Below are 22138 nucleotides of genomic sequence, written 5' to 3' on the forward strand. Positions count from 1 at the left end.
ATCTGATTTGGTTAAAAACAGTATGAATCGCGTATCTTGTGATCTGCAAATCAGCTAAGAAATGGAATCTAATGCGCATGTGCGTCATCTGACTATGTCCCCTTTAACAAGTGTTTCCTTTGTATTAATTTTCTCTTCACCATTAGTTACACCTATGGATGATTTGTCTCGATCGGCAGTTTTCACATTTTACCTTACAACACCAATGAAAGCGACAGTTACACATTTCTTCCATTTCACTCTCACTTGTTGTATACCCTCTGTAACAGCACATCAAATTACACCCGTCTGTCCCCTCGGACGTGTTGTTACACAGTCGTCCTTTCGTCCCGAGAGAACCCGTTTCGGGATTGCGACGACAAAAGTCTGGAGAGTCTTCATAGTAGACCAAGTCAGCAATTGTGGGTGCCTTGTGCAGTTTGTTTTTTGGACGGAATGCAGGTTTTCCTTTTCGAGAGCTATGACCGTTGCGGTTGTTGTTTTGCTCAAATTCCACCATTGACGCGCTGTCGAATTTCTCTTTGAGCACGTCTCCGATGCGTCTGAAATTCGGTAAGCGTTTCCAGCAGGTCTGTACAGTGCAAGCCTCCGATACGCCGTGACATTTACACTCCCGTACCATGTTCTGTCTCACCGACTTAAAAAAAAGAGAAGCAATTTCGTGTCAGTAAAGGCAAACTACTCTTTGAAACTTTCATTGTTTGGCTATCAAAAACTACTATCAAAGCCAATGGATGTCTGTAGCCAAGCTGAGATTTTGCGGTGTCAGGGTATTTAAATATTGTCTAAGTCTCCATTTTGTGCGCTCGACAGCTCTCTCGAGCGCCGTTTTTATGTCGCGAGGCGTGAACATCAGGCAATTAAAAATTGCTCTACTTTCAAATCGGAAAGCCCCATTACGTTGTCTGATGAGTACGTGAAACTTTAAAAGGCCCTTCGATTTTAAATTTTAGAATTTGATGTTTTCGTTTGAACACCGACAATAGAGTCAAATTATCATCCTTTGATCGGTACAGGGAGTCTTCTCAAGAAAGACTACTCCTCATCTCAGACTTGTGCTACAGGCGTTTGGTCGTTTTGATACGAACTCGCCCAGTGTTACTGCACAAAAATTTCGATCACTTCAAGTACCGTATTTCATCGAATGATAGCCGTCCCTCGATTAATCGCCTCCCTCGAATAATCGCCTGCCTTTGACGAAAATATTTAAAATAATCGCCTCCCTCGAATAATCGCCCTCCCACTACCATAGGTAACCCGCTATCGACACCAATAGCGGTAAATCTGGAGGATGAAACTGAAGTAGAGTTTGATCCAGCAAAGCTGATCAGTGACGACGCCCAGGATATTGACAATGGAAATTAATCAAGGAACCAAATTTGGAACACTAAAAAGCCCATGTTCCGTTTCTTTGATGTGATTATTTTTTGATTTAATGGGAAAATAGAACAAAATATTTAGGGCACGACCTCCAGTGAACGATATCTAAAATGATCGCCTCCTTCAAATAATCGCCCCCTTTTTAAATACGGTATGTACGTGAAAAACATTTTGGGTGAATATTTGTATCCAAACCACTTGTATCGAAACGACCGTATATATAAATGCGATAGGTAGAATTTAATCATAATTGTGTATATAAATTATCCTTTTGCCCTGCGGATAAGATGGTGTAACATGAGGGCAAAAGAGGCTTTTTTTGTTTTCTCGCGGGCAGTTCTACGTTTCCTTGGCTTGAAATTTCCATTTTTGCCTTCGCAGTCTCCAAATTAAACTTGCAACTTCGTCACGTCTCTATAATTGGCTATGGCAGTGGAAAGTTTAAACGAGATGACTCAGACAATGAGAAAGAAAGTCAAGATTGATGAGCCATGAAATTGAAATTAATCACAACAGCAAAGCCGCGGTTTTATTTTTAATACTAACAATGACTGTACACCCAAATTTGCCACAGTTAGAATAAGTAGCTTCGTGGGAAACCGCCTTGTGACCGTTTACCACAAATTTCGGCTATTACAAGGAAAAACGTTTTATTGTTGTTATTCATAAAATTGAAACAGTTTGTCAAAAGAATGCCGCCACAGACGGGAATAGTAGGATTAATATTCTACTCACATTTTTTTTTTTTTGCAATATACTTAAGAAGACTCTTAAAAAGCGGTTGCCACACGTGATTGTGTAATAATCTTTTTGTGTCAGTTTCGAAAGGAGAATCTTATGATTGAAGTATTAAGCAATAATCTTATAATTTGTTAGAACGTATGGATGAAGTCGCAACAAGTTCAAGTTCTATCTTCTTGGTTGAGCAGTTTACAAACTTAAAGTTTATTGATCAGCAAAATATACGCTAACAATTAGCCGTCATTTCTTTCTATTAAGTTCGTTGAGTCCAAGTCGCGTAAAATACCTGTGAAACTGAGTCACGTAGCTGATGATGAAATTTTTCTTACCACTACAATTGCGCGCAGACGGCCGCTTTGACGCATTAAAATTACTTTTATGACGGTTTTTTGGTCGGTCGGAAGTAATTCTTCATAATTGTGGCTGAAGAAAAAAAAATACGCCCGAGGCTACTCCGGGTGACCTAGTCAGTTTCTTTACCGCGTGTAATCCCAATTCCAGTAGTGATGGAAATCTTCGATTTCCGTTCCCTAATTATTTTACTTAAAAAGATACTAATAACGGCAGAAAGACCCTCCTTGTCTCATAAGCTGCTTAATACTGCAAGTTTATCTGAATGGTAAACTAAATTTTACTAAACGAGATGCAAAAGTTAGAAATTTTTCTTTGCAGAATAAACAGCGTCAATGATTATAAGATTAAACTAAAAGTAAGGTAAGCATTGGCCATACCGCCGCGTACTCGAGATAGTTTAACTGTCTAGCCACCTTGTACACTGCAGAATAATAGTGGCATAGTAATGGGAATGTAATTCTTGATCAGCTATGAAATCTTTTATTCCCAGAAGGAATGATTAAGTCTTGTTAAGTGGTTCTAACTTTTCGAAACCAAAATGAAGAGGAAAAATTTGTATTTTTATAGTAGAGAGACTAAGCCCGGGGACGAAGCCAGTTTATTCTTTTCTGCTCTTGTAGCTTGTAAAAATGTAACCTTCAGACACACTCACCGTTCTTCCAGCTTCGTTGTTGTGCAAATTCACCACTGTGCGAAAATCTCGGCCCTTTTCACCAGCGTCGACAAATTTCCTAGAAAACTGATCCGCAAAATGAATGTTGTCACTACATCCTCCCCACTGCCATCCTGCGTTGCTGACTCCTCTGTATCTTTTGTCACATCCGCAGGACGATAGTTTTCCTTCGCTACAAGCTCTCGCTATAGCATGCGACACTCCTGCTGCTGTTATCGAGTAGGCAAAAGCTGTTTCCCTGCAAGCTTTAACAGAACCATGCGCATAAATAAGACTGAGGTGCGTTTAACCTTTTCATTCCAAGAGTGAATGATGGAGACTCTGGCTTGTAGAGCGGTTGTAACTTTTGAGTCTGTGTTTTGGAGTGATCATTCAAATAAAAGCTAGTGAGTATAGTACTTTGGTACTGTTTATAAATGCTTTAAAACTTTAAGGTAGTTCTAACTTTTGAGTATCCTATAGTGTGACCATTCAAACGCCGGACAGTTACCGAGCAGTTCTTTCCTGTGGTGCTGTTTATTTTGCTGTACTAGGTGGCTCTAACTTTTGCATCTGTGGGAGAAATCCTATAGTGTTACCATTGAAATGAATTCTCTTGAACAGCATTTTCATAAGGCACAATTTGTTTTTATCATTTCACAAAGTAAAAAATCATAGTGAACTTTGACTTTGGCTACCTTTAGGAGTGTTAAATCTTGAAGGTTTGATAGGTTTAAGGTTTGAAATGCGTGCACAGCGAGTCAGGCTTGAGGTGCCAAGTCAAGTGTAAGGCGTGCGTCAGGCCTGCAGCAGAGCCTGATGGAAACTCAGCCAAAATAATGATGGGAAATTAGAAGAATAATCACTTAAGGAACTTCGCTTTGATTAGTAAATTTTCTGAATTCATTGACACCATAGCACAGATGGCTCCAAATGATCAACGTCAATATGATGCTAAGAAGACTGATTATACTGGATAGCTTTTGCGCTGGCACTAATATCAAATCGGATAGGGCTTCTGTTTACACATGAGAACGGTGCTTTCGAAGCGATTTCTGTGACGGAGCGAGGCTGAGCCGCGCGCACGGGATCTCTAAAGTGGAGAGTCACATATCGGATAGGTGTTTATACTATACTATTCTGGACAGCTTTACGTGTTGGCAACGCGAAAAACTATCCTGTATCGTGTGAACAAAGCGTAAGTCTTTCTTAGAATCCGAAATGAAAAATCACAGAATGATGGAGTGAATCTGGGCAGTTTCACTTCGCTACGAGCTCCCGCGAAAGAGTGCAATAAATTGGCGGACCAAATGATTATTTTGAAAACATTCCCTCATTTTATAGTTACCTGAGTCAAAACGAAGTAACAACTAGCGATAAGATAGTTTTCAGGAACGATCAGAAAAAAGAGAAAGAGTGGTTTGGGATGTAAGGAGGGGTCGCAAATGACATGGGTTATTTAGAGTTCTTCAAGTCGTGGGTTGTGAACAAATTTGAGAGACAACACTATAATTATGAATTATAGAATTTACAGTGATCGAATAGTTCTAAGGAATCAATAAAAACTGGAGTTGTTTAGCCAAAAAAGAAGTACGAAGGAATATCGGATGAAGTGGTTAACAGGAGTTCATAAGATGTGTGAGTTTGTAGCTGAAGCTGCTGAGACGCAATTTTAACTGAAATACTGGGTAAAATCAATGAAACTGGTGAATTGAAAGCTACGTTTTATGAATCAAATAGAATGACAAGTGATCCCACTACTGAAATAGAATCTGTAATTGCAATGAAGTGAGTTATATGAGTTATGTCATCAAACTTGTGGATTTTTAACCAATGCTGTCTAAACGGAATATAGAACTACTCAATTTAACTTAATCCGCCTGAGAATCAATTAGAACGAGCAGTTTATAGTCCAAAACATTGAATCTGAAATACTAAGTGAAGTGAATTGCGGTTCATCAAGTCTGTACTTTCCTTAGCAAAGCTTTTAGGACAGAACATAGAACATAGAACTAAGATTTATGAAAAAGACTCTTCTGGACGAATCAAATGAACAAGAAATTCAATAACTCAAATTATAAGTCAGTAATAACTGAAGTAGATAGCACTTCATTGAATTTGTGGCTTCGTGGTTCTGGCTTTTGAGACAAAACAATAGAACTAAAAATGTTGAAAATAGTCTTAGTCGTCATGCAAATAGAGTAAGTTGTTTCATTGAAGAAGTACTACAGGAATAGCGAAAAAAGTACATTACAGTATTTGACCGTTTATTCTCGCATCGCATTTGTTGTACTCCCTCCTTTGCTTGGAAGTGAGACGAGCCTTTGAAGTTTATTTATTAATAATGGTGATGAAGAAGTTATTAAGAAAATCGTTTTTGACCTTATTACTTGATTACAATTTCCTTAAGTAATTTTACCTTGATCAATCTCAGGGTAAAAATAACCCCTAAAAATAATGGCGTTCATTTGACCGGGTTTGTCTTTAGCCTATTCCTCAAGAATCCTTCCCGTCAACTTCTGTCCTTTCACTTTTCTTTGTATGTTCAACAATGAACCATTTCATCCATAACTAAATACCGTTGGAATTAGCGTTCACTTGACGAAAATTTCGCAAATGTTGCATGTCCATAAATAACTACATATATGTCAATGATAACAGAATGCTGTGTCATACAAGAATATTTCTTTTCGCGTGGGTTTCTTTCTAAATTCACAGGCTAGCCCAAGCCTGGTTTTTGTCTTGTTTACTTTACTGTGGGCGAGAGCAAACGTTCGTCGTCTTTTTAAGCTTACGTTCTGTGAAAAGAATTTTCTAGCGTATGAAACATCACGTTACTGCGTTTTATTATTTCCTCTGGAGTTCGTTATAATCTTGTCCACTTCTTGAGTGTTTCGATAAAATCAGGTCTATACAAAGTAAATTTAACTTGGCCTCTGGCCTTCGCCCGTGAGCTTTAGTTTTAAATACACACGCATAGAAATATTTTTTAAGAGAAGAGTTAAGGAGATGTCTTTTCTTTTACGAGAATGTGCTTAAAACATAGATAGAAAACCAAGCTAAAGTTGACGTAACTTATCGCGCACCGATTTCAATTTAAAAATACCTGATGCAGATGATTTCGTCTTACCTATTTTCAGAATTTTTCCAAAGACATTTTCCGGACTATGAGCAGAGCAGTTCCACTTTCTATTTTTAAACTGGAGCTGACACTGCGTGATAGACTCTCTTGCACCTTCGCCGATGTACGGAATGAGCTCGGGGTATTTTCGGCACAGCCGTTGCTGTTTTGGGGTAACAGGCTTGACCCCATTCGCAGGGGAAAGTTGGAAGTTATAGTTGTCTGGTAACTTTGAAGAGCCGCTAACCCCGAGGTTCCTGTAGATTAAAAAAATAAATTAAAGCTCGTGTTCCTTGACTCGTTCAGTGCATGGTACAGTTAATTATGGACACCCAATTATTTCAAACTTTTCAGGCTGCCGGCGAAATCCTATCCTATAGTGAAAGCTACAGAACAGTACTTTCCTGTGGTAACTCATTACTGTTATGCTGTAGAAGATGGTTTATTCTTCTGAGCCTGTGGATGCAATTCTATGGTGTGACCATTCAAGTAAAAGCTAAAGAGCAGTACTTCCCTGTGGTACTGTTTATAAGGTGTTTCTAACCTTTGTTTCTGTGGATGAAAACCTGTAGTGCGACGATTCAAATGAAACCTCCTCAGCAGTACTTTTGTATGGTGCTAGCTATTGGTGGATAGTTAACAGCAATGAACGTCAAGAATTTTTAAAATGATTCGTGAATCTTTGCTAGACTAACAAAATTATTAAGAGCAGGAAGTATAGATATTGACTCACCACCAAGCTCCGTTCCCCTCTGCAAGTACATTAAGACTTGTCAAACCAAACAGCGCTATCGTGTAAAGAGCTTTGTAAGTGTTCATCTTGAGCGTCTAACAACCTTGTTCACTAGTGTGTATACAGTTGTGTAATAACCGAAGAATCTTAATTCGCGTTCATAAATCGGCATGCATGTATTTATTGCCGTCATACAAAACAATGGATTAAGCAGCAACATAACAAGGATCACTAAAATCTTAACCAGTTTTGTTTGCAGTCTACATGTCTGCATACATTTTGAGCGGCAAACATAAAGAAAACCCGGTTATCCAAGAGTTTCTAATTAGTTCAAATCCTGCGTTCATACCTGGGGAAGGTAAGAACCCGCCCACACAGAGAGCCGGTGAAATTGCTACAACAAGTTTAATCCCTAAGACAGTGAACCTTAAATGAAACAGCTTGCTGGTAAATATGCTATCAAAATGTGTACTTTTTACTTTAAAGACTCGTGTTTCCTTTATCCTCGCTCTGCGTTTCATTCGCATTGGTAGTTTTCTCCCGTGACCGCACTCGGTATTTAAAAATTCTCTTTGATTGCCCTTCTTTTAATTAATTTGGAATACTTTAAAAGAAATTGTGGACAATGCGAAAATTACGTGACTCTCCTATGGAAGGGTTCACTCTTTCCTTGGTGCACAAGAAAGGTATCGCTTTCACATTTTAACAATGTTCCCTAATTCGAGTTTTTTGATAGGCGTGAAACATACCCACTTATCTTCTGATATAAACACTTCGCTTTTCAAAGGAATCAATTTATACGGCTTTGCCTTCGTCAGGGTCTTTTCAAAAGCTCTAAATTAAGAAACAGCGAAAAGAGCAATTTGCAATCAATAGCTCCATACAAATGAAGTGATTAAGACTTGAATAGGAATAAGAGGAAAATTAGCTGTGTCACTGGACTTCAATAAACACAACAGAAACCGCCTCAGCGCGTGAATTTTTCACTCAATTAGCTCTCCTCGGAAACGGCTTTTTCAAGGTGGTTTGCAGAGGGTTGTGGTCTCAAACAACGTGCGTCGTACAACTTTTTCTGTCCTTGCTTCGTTTTTATGTTTCTACGGAACATACAAAGCTCTACATTGATCCACTCGCGTCCCAAAACTTTACGAAAGGTGTTATTCTGTTTGTTTTGTATTTCGCTTTGTTGTTATAACGTTCATGCGATAAAGTTAAGAAGTGAAAGACGGTCTTATCTCTACCATGAAACTCATTACTCTTTCGCAAGGATTAGAGCTAATAAAAAGAGACAAGTAGAAACCTGTCTTGGCACTGCAATATAGAATTTTTCTCTAATCGAAGTAAAATCGAAGGTCTAAAAGGCTTTACACGATTTCCTGTCTTTATAATGAACTGCAACGCTCAAAAAATGACACGAATTCTTCCACTTTGTTATTTAAAAGTTTTCTCAACAGAGTAAAATATTTTCATTAACTGAAAGCACTCTCGGAAGCGTCGGAAAAATCGCGCTACTTTACTGGATCCGCTGCGCTTTATTTCACTTAACGCGGTCTATGGTCCACCTACCAGGCACGTGCTTGAAATTGATTTCGCGTTTAATGGCGGTCCCTACAGACGCATTCGAGAAAGGAATATTACGTACGGCAAAACAATAAGACACGTATGTTTTATTACTGCGAATTAAGTGATCCCCGGAGGCATGCTATCTATTCATTGAGGGTTCGAAATAATCAACTCACACAATTAGCCTTTGTGCCGTCATAAAATTGTGGTTGTCATTCGTTGAGTCGCTGTCTTCAAAGAATATTTCTTCAGCGCGCTACTTTTATCATCATTCTAAGTGATGTTAAAAGAAATGTTTTACTAATTTAAGTCACGGAAAACATTTTTAAACAAGTTTGTTTCTTTGTTTATTACCGTATTTGCTCTTGTTATCAAAGAATATTTAGAGTTAAACGTAACGGATTCGCGTGGTTTTGAAAGAAAACACAGAATTTCACGGTTTCCGATTTGTCTTAACAATTGACTGCCGACGAACTCGTAATGCTTCCAAACGGCATCAAAAGACTCGGCCCTTACAGGAACGATAGAAAGAGGTGAACAACCTCGTGCGCATGGGGGAGAGGTGGCGTTTGATGTTTTGCCTGAAAGCATCTTCGCGCTTTAATATCTACTCAAACTATCTCAAGTCATGTCTACAAAACCGGATAGTTCTTGCGCCAGCACGGAAACCATATCGGATAGGTCTTGTGTTCACATATAACAACGGTGATTTGGGAGTGACGCTGCGCCGTGCAAGATCATCACCTATCGAATAGGTTTCTGTACCACTCTGACGCAGTGTGGACGAAGTTCGGTCGTTTCGATACCAAGTCGTTTCGTTACGAACTCAAGCAGTGATATTGCACAAAACTTTCGATCACTTCAAGTATATAGTTTGCGGGTCAACATGAAAAACATTTTGGGTGAATAGTCTTCGTTCTTTAAGCCGAGTACGTGGAACTATTTACACCTAAACTGAATAAACTTGTATCGAAACGACTTTAAATTGTATCGAACTATCTCAGACTATGTTCACACTATACCGGATATCTATTACGCTGGCACGGAGACTATACGGGATAGGGCTTCGTTCTTCTCACAAGAGCGGTGTTTTCGGAGTTAAGCTGCGCCGTGTCAAATCGTCGCATATAGGATAGTTTTCTCTGCCACTCATGTCAAGGCCGTCCTCACTTATGCGCTCATTCTTGTATGCTTGCGTCGCTAGTGAGGACCAAAGGGAACGCTCTGTCGCCGCGCAGACCATGAAAGTAGATCGTCATCTAACTATCCGTGATGGTGTAAACATAGCTTTTAGCATGACATTATAACATTATTAACTATCAAAGTGCTTTATAGATGTCTGTAAAGAAACATGCGCTCGGAGTGTATGACCCTTCTTCAGTTTCAGAACAAGAAGAACCCGCTTTGCACTCAGCAATTGCCATTAAACCTTAAACTGAAGCGCGTACCGACTGAATCGTAGCGTGCGCAAGATGCATGTCACAAATCGAAGGAAGCTGAAATTAATAGTAAGCCCTTTCAGCTGAAACGGTTCTTAGCTGGAAATTCATCTTTATTTTACGCTGCTGTCGTTGGATATCGGTTCCACTGCATAGAGCCATACGACGCACCCTGACATCAGATCATGATTTGATAATTTGTTACTGTATCCTAAAGCTAATCTTACTGCAAGGGTCAAGCACCACACAGCTGAGCACAAACGGCTTTTTTTCTGCTCACCATTCATTATGTTGTAAACATCGCAGCCTTGGAGTGATAGGAATAAATTCACGTTACTTTTTCTCGACATCTTCTGAACATTTTCAAGCCATTTCACCCGCTCCCTCACTTTGTTGAAAGCACGCAAGCGCAGTAGCGCGTCTAGGTCCCAGTAACGTTTTCGCTCGTGATGCCTGTTTACAACATAATGAATGGCTGCCCTTTTAATTTTGAATCTCTGGACTTAAAAACCTGTGGTGTTGCCATTCAATTGAAACTTATTTTGCAGAACATTTGCATTGTACTATTTATTTCTCAAGGTTTTACAAAAATGATAATAATGAATTCGGCGGGAAATTTTTTCTTTGACCTCTGTTATGAGGCAAAGTAAAATGTAAAATGTAATTCTCTTCAGGCTCTTGAGTCTTACAACGATGTGAGAAGACATATCATGAAAAATGGTCTCGACATCGGCTCTCAACAATTGTATTCTGAGACTGTTTGCACTGGAGTTTACACTCTGCGTTGTTCGTGGATCACCACATTCCCTCTTTCTAGATCCAATCTGAACGAAAAGATGCAATCTTCTTGGTAAGCAAGACTGCACACATCGCGCGTGATCTTGTCGCTTATAGCGTACGTGTTTAATATCGATCGTATCAGCGCCATCCGTATACGTGACCATGACCAGCTGGTTAAGCTTAACACTTCGCTTGTCGGTTGCGATTGGTTGCTCATCTTTGTTAAAAGCACGAGCAAATATTAACACGAATATTTTCAATTTCGTTATTACTTGAAAGGCCAAGTTTATGAAAGTAACTTTGCCTAATGGAAAAAACTGTGGCTGAGGTGCACGTAACACCCAAAACCTTTTAAGAGTTATCGGAGTAAAACGCATGCTCTGATTGGTCAGATAAGCGTGCACTGCGTGTACTACTGTTATTGGATTGCCATGCATCCAAGCGCGCGATACTCTGCTAGTGAACAGGGGCTATTACGCGGTACTATTAAGAAACACGAATAATTCTAGGGCACAACCTGTGTCCGCTTTGGTAGACTTCTTTCAGGAAGCTTCTTTTTCTATATCACTAACAAACACTTTTTAAGGTCTAAACATCTAATCAGGCAGCGGAGTAGACCGAAGTAAACTTGGGAGAAGAAGGCCTCAAATGCTTGGTCATGGAAATACGTGTTTTCAAAAAAGGAGAGGGGGGGGGGGGCCTTCTGATGTGGTTGTCATGACTGGTCCTTAGGTGCTTGTGGCGCTTTTTGCGAGACTACGTGTTTAAGAAACACGATTAATTCTTAGACACGAAGTTTGGTTTTGGTAGACCTTGTAGCCCCCTTATAGATTATAAACAAAGTCTTGAAGCAGTTAAATAGAAAGCGTAGTAGATGGGGTGAGAGTCAAATGCTTCGTCATGGCAATATGTGTGTTTTGAAAATTTATGGTCGTCTGATTATATGTATTAATGACCTTTTCCTAGCTGCTGACGTTCTTGCATTATTTCAATCGGTCTTTTAGAGATGAGTAGAAAGAGAATGGAGCTAAAAAGGCTATTTCCTGGTTTCGAAAAACCCTCCTCGGCCAAGGAGTGTAAAACAGAGTGAGATCTGGGTACGAGACTAGTGCAAAACCTTTCTTGTGATAATGAGCTTCTTTTTCATGATAATAAAAATTTATTTTTATATGAATGGCGTTGCAATTAGCCTTGCTTTAAAACAGAAGCTTTGGGTAACTCGGAATGGCCTATTAATTGTGACTACCATGGAAAGGTTAACATCATTTATAAAATTAAAAAGCTAATCGCCGCATTTGAATGACTTGTTCCCAGTCCCCTACTGGTTTCTAGAGTGGCCAATTAGTTTTTGATATTATAAAAAGAGAACGTAAAAGAGTATTTTTACTTAATTCAACAGGTGACCGCCCTGTGGCTGGCATTGGTCTTAGTTGCGAGGACATGGTAACACATAGTAATGCACAAAACTGGCTTCTTAAGAAGGAACATAATGGAAGAATTATATCTCGTTGATGAATGGATTTCGGGGTTTGCTCGGGAACGGAAATGTCCGATGAAAATCGTCGAAAGTGGCAGATTGAATGTCACATAAAGTACGACCCAAAGGATAAAGGTAAGGATATAATTTATCCCTTTTATTTCATATTGCTGGCAATATTTTTCAGCATTTGCCAGCACCTGTCCTCCACAAAGGTGGATTAGGCAATGTCCGAACTTTACCGGGTAGCTCTTGTGCCGTAATGAAAACCTTTACCGCACACGTAGTTAATCGATAAACCAATAATCGATATCAATCATCGATGAATATCGATTTCTATATCGATCGATAGAAATCGATAAAGCAAAAAAGTTGTGACTTGACTTTTTATTAATTGTTATCGATTCCTATCGATTGTTATCGATTTAGTTAATTGATAATAATCGATAAATTATTGTTTTCTGTGAGTTCGATTTCTATCGATTTCCGATATCAATCGATATCAATCGGCGGATTAAATCGATCAATATCGATGATATCGATTGATTTCCGATATCGATTTCTATCGATTAACTACGTTTGCTGCTACGCCGATCTTGAGAGCCGGTGCGTCGTCACTTATCGGATAGGTTTCTGCACTACTCTTTGGCGCAGCGTGAATAGGTGTTCATACTGTGTATAGTGGATAGCTTTTCATGTAGACATGAAAAACTCTCCTTTATAGTAAAGAATTAGCCTTAATTCTACCGTCTCTTGACAATTGACGTTACGGTTGTGACTCATTAATTACTGGTTAACAAATCATGGTATATTTTTGACATCATGCACAAGTTGTCATCACAACGTTACAGCTTGTTAACAGACCTTAATTTTATCTAAGTGATTGTAATTCTAAAACCAGTTCAGTGATCCTTATTTATCCAGTTGTAATTGTCACTTCAAGATTCATTTGTTGCAAATTTAAATACTTAGGGTATTGGGTCAGATCTACCTTAATTAAAAATGTTAAAGTAGCTCAGAACCTCATTCCTCATTTTCAACAAATTATGTTTGTTTCGGTGGTAAAAAGTTTTCGACATGGAAATGGCTAATGGCTGGGATGCCATAGCTCTTTTATTTCAACGTAACTGTAAAAAGTAGTATACGTCAGACGCATCAAAGAAAAAGCCTCTTGGCCCGTTTTAACGGGGAAGAATATTAATTCGGATCAATTTAAGTTTCTAGGAAACTGCCCACCTACTCCTCCCCTAAGCTAACATTAGCACTTACTTCTCACTTGGGCAAAATGATGGCTCAGGGGAGGGGTATGTCCATTTATTCTATGGGCTTTGGGGGTTTGCGGTATTGAAATATTTTTGCGAGGAGGTTTATTTGTATGCTCATGTCTTTTTCATCATCGCAGTATTATACCACAAAATTTGTGGAGATCTAGAAATCTCTAGAGATGATTTCGATCATTGCTTCTAATCTGGAATCTGAGGTCAAAAATCCCGTTAGGGGTTCGCATAGGAATGAGATGGGATATGTTAATGCTCTAAGAGCTCTGGTTCGTTAAAATCTGTGTTACTGCGCTGTGAGAAAATAAGATTTTGTAGTATTATCCTTTTTATTGTGCGAGCAGTTAGTTTTTGGCTTTGCAGGCATAAGATACTGTAGACCAAAACAACCTGACAAACATTTTCTAGTTATCTGAAAACTGACTTTTTTATAATTCAATGGCAAATGTTTTAGTCTAAATAATCCTGCGGTACCATGACCTGGTTGTATTTCTACTGGTGATGCAGGCTTCCGGAGCTACGGCGTAGTTTGCACAAGTTTATGGCGCCAATTGACCTAAACAAACTCAGAGGATCATAGCCTAGATACTGGTTGTGTAGTCTCTTGGTCTGCGTGTAATTATGGCGGCATGCATGGTCTCTCTGGGTACTCTCTCTTGAGCCATGGCCTGGGTGTGCCTGAACACTCATGGTACCATGGTCTGGACTCTATTACGGCACCATAGAGTCCGTGTCCTTTATTCCGTATCAAAATACTCTAATGATTTTATGGACCGCAACGGTCTGGGTACGGGAAATTCTATGGTTAGGATACGGGTATGTTTCCGTAGACTGGAATACCTCTTTCGAGGAGAAAAGGAGGCTCTGGCTGAATCGCGTCAACCCGTTGAAGTCGCCGCAACCCGACCTTCTGGCAGGGTCGTAACATGGTATATGGGCTCAGGGCTCAAAGCCCAAAATATGACTGGGATCAGGGCTCAGAGGAAAGGGCTCAGGGCTCAGAAGAATGGGATCAGGGATCACAAGGCTTTTGAGCCCAAATCAGGGATCAGATTTATTACACGGTCTAAAAATCTCTCATCACAATATTTTTCCGCATAATAAGGTTTCTGTCCATAGAATTTCCTGGCCGAGGTACATTACCTATTCTTGCTTCCGGCTGGCGCGGGGGGCTGGCGGTGGTTCCTGTCATACGCAGTCCTGGTTGTTTGACGAAAACATGGTATCATATTCTTAATTTATTAATTGTTGAGGGCACCGTAATATGAATCTCAAGTCACTTTTCTCGCTTTGTAACGCAACTCCTCAACGCGCTGTCAACGCCAGAAGGCAGAGAAAGCGATTTATACGTATCTTTTTTTGCGAGAAATGGGGAAGAAGAAAAAGGACAAAAAGAAATCCTGTGACAGAGAAAGGTACGTAAGTACTTCCTTGACTGATTTACTCCTTGCAAGGGTCCAAGCATAGAGTTTTTGGGCCGATCAAACATAACAATGCCGCCAGGACAATAGATAAACCGATTCATTGAAAGCAGGATTTACTGTATAGGTCCCGATTGCCTCATCGCAACAAGCAAGTCACAAGGCAACTATAAATCGAGGTTCGTATTTTTTGACAGTAACTTAACTCTTAAAAGTACTTATATAATAGAATGGACGTCAAAAGTAGAATACAAAAGTACAATGAATTCGCGCGCTTTGTTGCAAAATAAATGCTTTCTCGCAATTTATAAATCTGCTCTAATTGCATGGAGTTTTAGGGCTATCTCGAACTCTGATGAGAAACCGAGATCGGTTCACCTACCAGTACTAGTATTGGGCCGGGAAAGTAAAGGACACATTCCATTACTGTATAACTGATAAATGCTTGTATGATAAATAGTCTGAAATTACGTGTAGAATTAGTGAAAATAAGTGGAACACCAAAGACTTACCTCAGTGAAATAAAAGTAACAAAACCTAAATAGTTTATTTTCTTTAGTTTTTTTTTATAAAATAAACGGTTGAATTGGTGAAAGGAGTGTTGCATACTGGGTACAAGTAGCAGAGTCTGCAGGAATTTAATATATTATAGCACTCAGCATGAAACGCCACCAGTAAGGGGCCCAATATTTGATTTTTGAGTCGAGGATGGGTTATTTTTTCCATGCAAGATTTTTTCAGACCTCATTCGTGCAGTAGACTGTTCACAGTCCCCTATTTGGTTATTTTGTTTTGCGCAAAATTTACAGCCTTTAGTGAAAATATTGATCTACAAGAATTTTTTCGGCGCTTTGGGCTATTTGGCCTCGGCTTATGTAGTGGTCGGCCCCGAAAGGTATCACCACCTTAGATTTGCAGCCTGATTTTTTAGTGGAGTGAGAACACCCGCTCTGAAAAAATACGCATCGCGGCGGCCCAGCTGCCTTTTAGAATCAATAGAGAGGCTCTACCAATCCTCGTTTATCTTTTAAACCGGCCCTCAAAGCCATTACACACAGAGAAAGCTGGGTCCAAAGGCACCGGAATGGCTTCGAAAGTCGCACGGCAAGAGAAACCGTAAGGAGGATATGGACGAGGAAACGAGCGCGGAGGGAAAGGAGCGACAAAGGAAGGCATTGCAGAGCTTTGCGAAAGAATTCGGACTGGGTGTAGGACAGCAACGAACAAGAGGGAAGACCAAAGAAAGAGCTGGTACACTTCCAGTTGCTCTGAGTATGTTCAGAAGGAATGTGTCGGCATATGGAGAAGTCGATGTGCTGAAAGAGGTTAAAGGGAGTGAAAGACAAACTACAGTTCAAGACGCAGCCGAAGAATATGAGATTATCTATTCAAAAGGCGACGTAGTTGCTCTCAAGCACGATTACAAGAGGTATATCATCCTTTCTTCCTTGCGGTTCTTTTAAAAGATTTCCACCATAACGATGACGCATTCCTGGAAAAGATCACATGGGTTGGAGATGGCTGGAACAGTCAGAAGAAGATCCCCTTGTATACCAGAGTGAGCACCGTGACGATAGAAATTATCCTAAGTATATCATCGAGAAAGTTCAAATAATAAAAGATGGAAACAATTTCTGTTTGAGCTGCCTGCTCGAAGAGCAACGCTTAGCTGAATTGCTCCAGGGGTCAGTTGAATCAGATGATTCGCCTGCGTCAGGTGGTGACGAAGAGGAAGGGGAGCAAGCTCATGTGGACAACTTTTCAGAGCCAATTAGATTTGAAGATGGAAGGAGTAGGTCTGGAAGACCTACAACCAGATATGTCCTCTGACAATCTACAACGGTTATTAAGCCAGGAAAAGCCGTTAATGGGCTTGACACAGAAAAACTGTTAAACTGTAGAACCTGTGGCTTGCATCATTTAATTTTTCTACTTCATGTAAAGCAGGTATTTTGCTATTGGTAATTGATCGCGTGATCCTCACTGTAACACACACAGAGTGAAAGAGGAAATTCACATAAGACTACAACATCAACAGCGATAGCAGAATAGAAAGCTCTGATAGAACCTACAACTTGCACTAAAAATTAAATTTAATGTTTTTCTCATCAGCCGACTTGAGCATGTTCTATATTCTATATTTGGAGATAAACAAAGTTGCCTAAGTTAAAATGTTGTGTAAAAACATAGATGGGATCGATTCTTTCATCAGGGCTCAGGGATCAAAAATTTGGGGAAAATGGGGCTCAGGGATCAAAATAACGGCAAGAAAATAGGGATCAGTGGGCCCCAGATATACCATGTTACGACCCTGTTCTGGATAAGTCAATCTTGTTTTCTTTCTTAAAACTGTTTTTTGATAGCGCGCATCGTTTTATTGATCAACTGACGATCACAACTGAGCCCATTGTACCAAACGCACGTCTACAGAGCGTTTTCACTCACTTTGCCAGCGGTATGCAAATTTATTGGAACAAAAGAAAGCGTTTGCTTAAGAAAAGAGTTCAACTCCCCCGGGATTGGTTCGGTGACACCAACATGTCCGCCGTTTCATTGTTTTGGCACACCAATATGGCCGCCGTGACGTCATGTGAGAACACTCTATTAGACCTTAACCCAAAACTGTATCCTAGCAACATACCCCACTTGCCCAACTAAGATCTCACCCAATTCATGCAGCGTCTTTCTTTAGAAGGGAAAATCGGGCAAGAGAAAAAAATGCGATCAATTCAGGTTTGTGAGAAACTGCCCACATACCCCTTCCCTAACTCAACGTTAACATGCACTTATTCTCAGTTAGGGCCCAATTTTGGCTTAGGGGAGGGGTAGGTGGACAGTTTCCCATTGCTCTGTCGGCAATGTGATTTCTAATGTACTCATGACTCTTCCAGTTAAGCGTACCTTTCCCTTTCAGCCTGATGTAATAGGGAACTCTAGAGACCTTAACTGGAATGAAAGAAAGGAACGAGCGTAATTAAATGGTCTTTTCTATCGTCGGGTAGACGACGGCGTGAGCGTTCCTACCTAAACTGTATCTCCTTTCTGTATTTTCAACGTAAACAAGATTACCCAACTAATGATGTAAGCGTGGTTGTTTATATGCCTAAACCTGCTAAACTTACAAATTGGATTAGGAATAGAAACGTGTTGGCATGAGCTTAGAAAAGGCACGTGTCGTATTGTTGTACAGTTGAGGAGCTTTTGTTTCGCACGTTGACTGAAGCATTTGAAAAGTGCTTGAAGTATAAAAGTTTCTTTTTGAGTGGCAGTTGAGTAAACCTCTTGATGTAGTGATGCAGGGTGGCTTTTCAAAGTGGTCTTTGGTCAGTATTGGAGTGAATCCCTTAAAAACAGAGTAGGCTTTTGATGAGTGGTGGAGTGAAATTTAAATAAATTTGTAAATGGAATTTAAGAATGTGTTATTCGTGAGAAAAATGCGCCTCAAGTTTATAGACAAACAAAGATAAAGAACTCGAAGCATTTGAAACCTAACCAAGCTTTCAGGCTTAAGAAATATTGCTAGAGCTGCACCAATTTCGAATTTAATAGGTCAGGAAACTTATTCAAGTCCATACGTTGATATTAATATTGCAGAAATGCGCCATACAGGGCAAAAGTTCTTTTCCATCTGAAAACCTATTCAACAAAACAAGCTGGCTAGGTTTTCATGAAATGGGCTGTAACAATTTGAGGAATTGCTCCGGACGAAAAACAAGGAACAGAGGAGAACTCAGTCAAAAATGCAAAGCATTTTCCAGTTGAGGAGCCACACAAATGGGAGACAATTTCAACAGGAAATTACTCCAAGTCGTTGCAAAAGGGTTGTTATTTTCCGTGGGAAAACGGCGCCAGAACTGAGCTATTAAGACAGTGGATTGTCGTCAACTAAGCCCATTAAGGGCACGGTTTCGCCTGAAAAAGGTGTCATGGAAGCAGAACCGAATTCCGATCTTGATACGCCTAGGGTACTTATTCGAATCCAGACGGTAATGACAGAAAAGGGGCATAAGGTTGAATGAACTATTTAATTTACAGTGGATCCGGATTGAACTAAAGAAATTAGCACTTTTCATGGAATGGAAAATTGGACTCTTTAAAACATTAAAATAGCTTTCAATTTTGCAACTTGCGTAAAACGGGCCAAAGCAGACGAAAACTGCATTCAAAAGGCAGCGTCTTTCAAAGTTAACAAACCACACAGTCAAGTAGTTAAGAGCAGCAACCAAGAAAGACTTAGGAGTTTACAAAAGCTTGTAGGTATCCATGGTATGGAGGTGGAGCATGTGTAGATTATGGAATTGGATGAAGGAATAATAACGTGCCAATTGACGAGTCACTCAAAGAGGTGGCAACAGCAGCAAGAAGTAACTTTTGACTTTACGAAAGAATTTTTAGGATCCGTGGGAAAAATCTCCCTGTTACTAAGCAGACGTTTTTTAATTGAGCTTCGGGATCATCAAGCGAAGTTGATAATGTCAAGACAAGTCTAAAGTCTATACCGGGTGTCCCAAAAGTTCGTTCCTCTACTTTATAAGTCTGTAATTCAGGACTTGATAAGTAAATGGTTTTAAAAAAAGTTGTGTCTTTCAGTCTAATTAAATATTTTAAAATTGTTGTGCCGTCTTTTGACTCAAACATTCGATATGTATATATTGGCGCCAAAGTTGCGCTAGCCTACAAAAGGCAGACGTTTCTCCTCGCTCATCGCCGCTGAGGGACTTTTCGCGGGGAAGAACGTCTGCGACTCAGCGACAGAAATTCCATACTGATGACGCAAAATCTGGCCGAAATCCGGTCAGGTGCTAATAAATTGGTCGACGGAGTAGTTTCATTGTTCTAGCTATTGTTTACGAATGACAGACAAAAGACAAAACGCGGCAAAGGTCAAATGTAAACGCGATGAATCTTCAACAAAACAGTCAATATTTGTGGAATATAGATTTTTCTAGAAGAAGCATTTGAGTTTTGCTGGAGCTCATTCGCAGATGAACACAACACTTTTCCAAAATCGACCAGGAGAAACGTAAAATTGAACAAATTTGCATTTGGAACCCCATGACTACCGGATTTATTAAACATTGATATGCGTCATCAGTATGGAATTTCGCTCGCTGAGTCGCAGACGATCCTCCTTGCGAAACGTCCCTCAGCGGCGATGAGCGAGGAGAAACGTCTGCCTTTCGCAGGCTAAAGTTGCGCGTGTGCGTATATAAATTCCCACCATATTTTCTTTGTATTTTGTGGCTCGAATTGCTCGAAATCTTGCCTTGTTTTTTTTGTTGTTGTTGTTGTTTTTTTTTTGTGATTAACATGAAAGATGAAGGGTCGCAAAAATCTCTCAGCTACGTAATAGCATAAGCATGTATACTTCAACCTACTGGCTTATCAGTTAAAAATGGTAAAAAAACTGGAAAAACCCGATTGTTAGGTGATTGTTAGATGATATTGTTTGGGAGTCGAAGTACCTCCCGCATACCAGGTGACAAAAAAGCTCAAATTGGATCATCTGGCTCTCTACACCATGTTTACACGCTGCATGACGTGTCCCATCCGATGCCGCAACGCCTACAGAAAGTGATAAAAACCAAACTGAAGGGGGCGTACAGGATACTGAACTTCTGAATACAAGTACTTGATAGAGCAATTAACATCTTTTAAAAATTTTATGTTAAAATAAAGTTTCGGTCAAAAGGTATAGAGCACAAAAAAAAGAGGAACGAACTTTTGGGACACCCAGCTGTATATGCTGCACCCTCTAAACGCTATTTCTGAAGAAACAGGAACTGTATCCGGCGCTCCACTTGCTAATATCCTTTGCCTCATGCAACTGGATCTGTCATTGCACGTCTTTAACATAGTACTTCAATTTGTGTTTCGACATATCTGGTACTTTACCATGAGTAATCCTTTCGCACCCAGGTTGGCAATTATGATTGTATACCCGACTATAAAACCTTGTAAGTTAATTATTATACCTTATATACTTTATGTTCTTATACATTGTAATCTTGAAACTTTAAGTACTTTTTCATTTTAATCGATCTAAAAAATGATATCTGACATTTTCTGGTCACGAGGATTTAAATACCCCGGTTCACACAAGATTTGAAACATTTAAAAGCGGTTTTATGAAACACGAATTAAAACTGGTTTTGGAAAAGTTGCCCATTGATTTTTGTCGACTAAATGAAAGCATTATCCAATTAAAGAATAGGCTGAACGACTTACTTAAACTTCATGCAGACTTAGACAACCAACTTTGGCCTTTCAGCTTTCTATAATTACTTTTGTTAAACCTGCTTTAATTAAACTTGTTTTGTTGCGGTGAATAGGACTTAACTTGTTGCTTGACATATTTGTTTGATTCAATGAAACCATAAAAGGCAATATTCCTTGTGCTTTCATGGCGTGTGAAATTCCTTGTTCGCAACCAATTCTCAGTACCCTTGAGAGGGTGATGATAAAGTTAACAGCTTTCAATTGATCACTCTGGGAATTTTTCAGAGTATTGATTCCCAGTGACTATAGCCTTTTTTCCCCACGGGGAGATTTGACCCTCTTTGTCTGAAATTGGGTATAGATTTTAATAAGCTGGGTCTGAAATAAGGATATTTCTGAAGTAGGGTCAGTTCTCAGTGCTTTCTAGAAAAAGCGTCTGGAATAGGCCAGTTTCTAATTATCATTAGGCTGAGCGGAATAAGACGAAAGTAATGAATTATTCATCCTTCAAACTTAATGCTATTTCTTTTGGTTTCTTCCCCTCCGCCTCAAAGCAATAACTGATGGGCCTTTTTAGCTTGCATGTTTTGTTTTCCCAATTTAGGCTACGTGATGTTCTCAAGGGAATTCGCCTTCTGTCTTTTCTAAAATTGTACATGCATATACAGGTGGATAGGACGAAATTTGAAAGAAACAGTTTTCTGAGGTAACATCACATGGTCTGAAATTAAATGGGGAAACAAAAAATACAGGCCAAAAGGGCCTATTCAAAACGCGAGTATCGGGTGTGTATTTTCTTTTGTTTCATTGTTTTTGGCTCGTTCGAACCGTGGTCCGTTCTGAATTGGGAAGCGAAAATAACAGAGTTTGGTGGGATTATGCAGGAAAGCAGCACATTGCTGTCGAGACGTGCCACACTCTTTCCCCCCGATTTTGCCATGAGCACCTTCTTTCCCTTCCATAACGGGCTTCTCCCTCAAG

At 39.7% G+C, this 22138-nt stretch overlaps 1 protein-coding gene across 1 annotated transcript in view; it reads right to left on the minus strand.

Annotated features, from left to right (window-relative positions):
* LOC140924524 (protein Wnt-1-like) overlaps window positions 1–7277 on the minus strand; it is an 8181-nt gene extending 904 nt beyond the window's left edge. The window contains exons 1-4 of the mRNA XM_073374542.1: window positions 6982–7277; window positions 6258–6505; window positions 3128–3393; window positions 1–637 (exon numbers count right to left, since the gene is read on the minus strand). The exon at window positions 1–637 is cut by the window's left edge and continues 904 nt beyond it. Coding sequence (XP_073230643.1) covers window positions 143–637; window positions 3128–3393; window positions 6258–6505; window positions 6982–7067 — 1095 coding nt within the window. The 5' untranslated portion in view covers window positions 7068–7277 and the 3' untranslated portion in view covers window positions 1–142. The remainder of the gene's footprint in view (window positions 638–3127; window positions 3394–6257; window positions 6506–6981) is intronic.
* Window positions 7278–22138: the final 14861 nt, after the last annotated feature.

This window comes from Porites lutea, chromosome 14 (genome assembly GCF_958299795.1).
Source record: "Porites lutea chromosome 14, jaPorLute2.1, whole genome shotgun sequence".
Lineage (NCBI taxonomy): Eukaryota > Metazoa > Cnidaria > Anthozoa > Scleractinia > Poritidae > Porites > Porites lutea.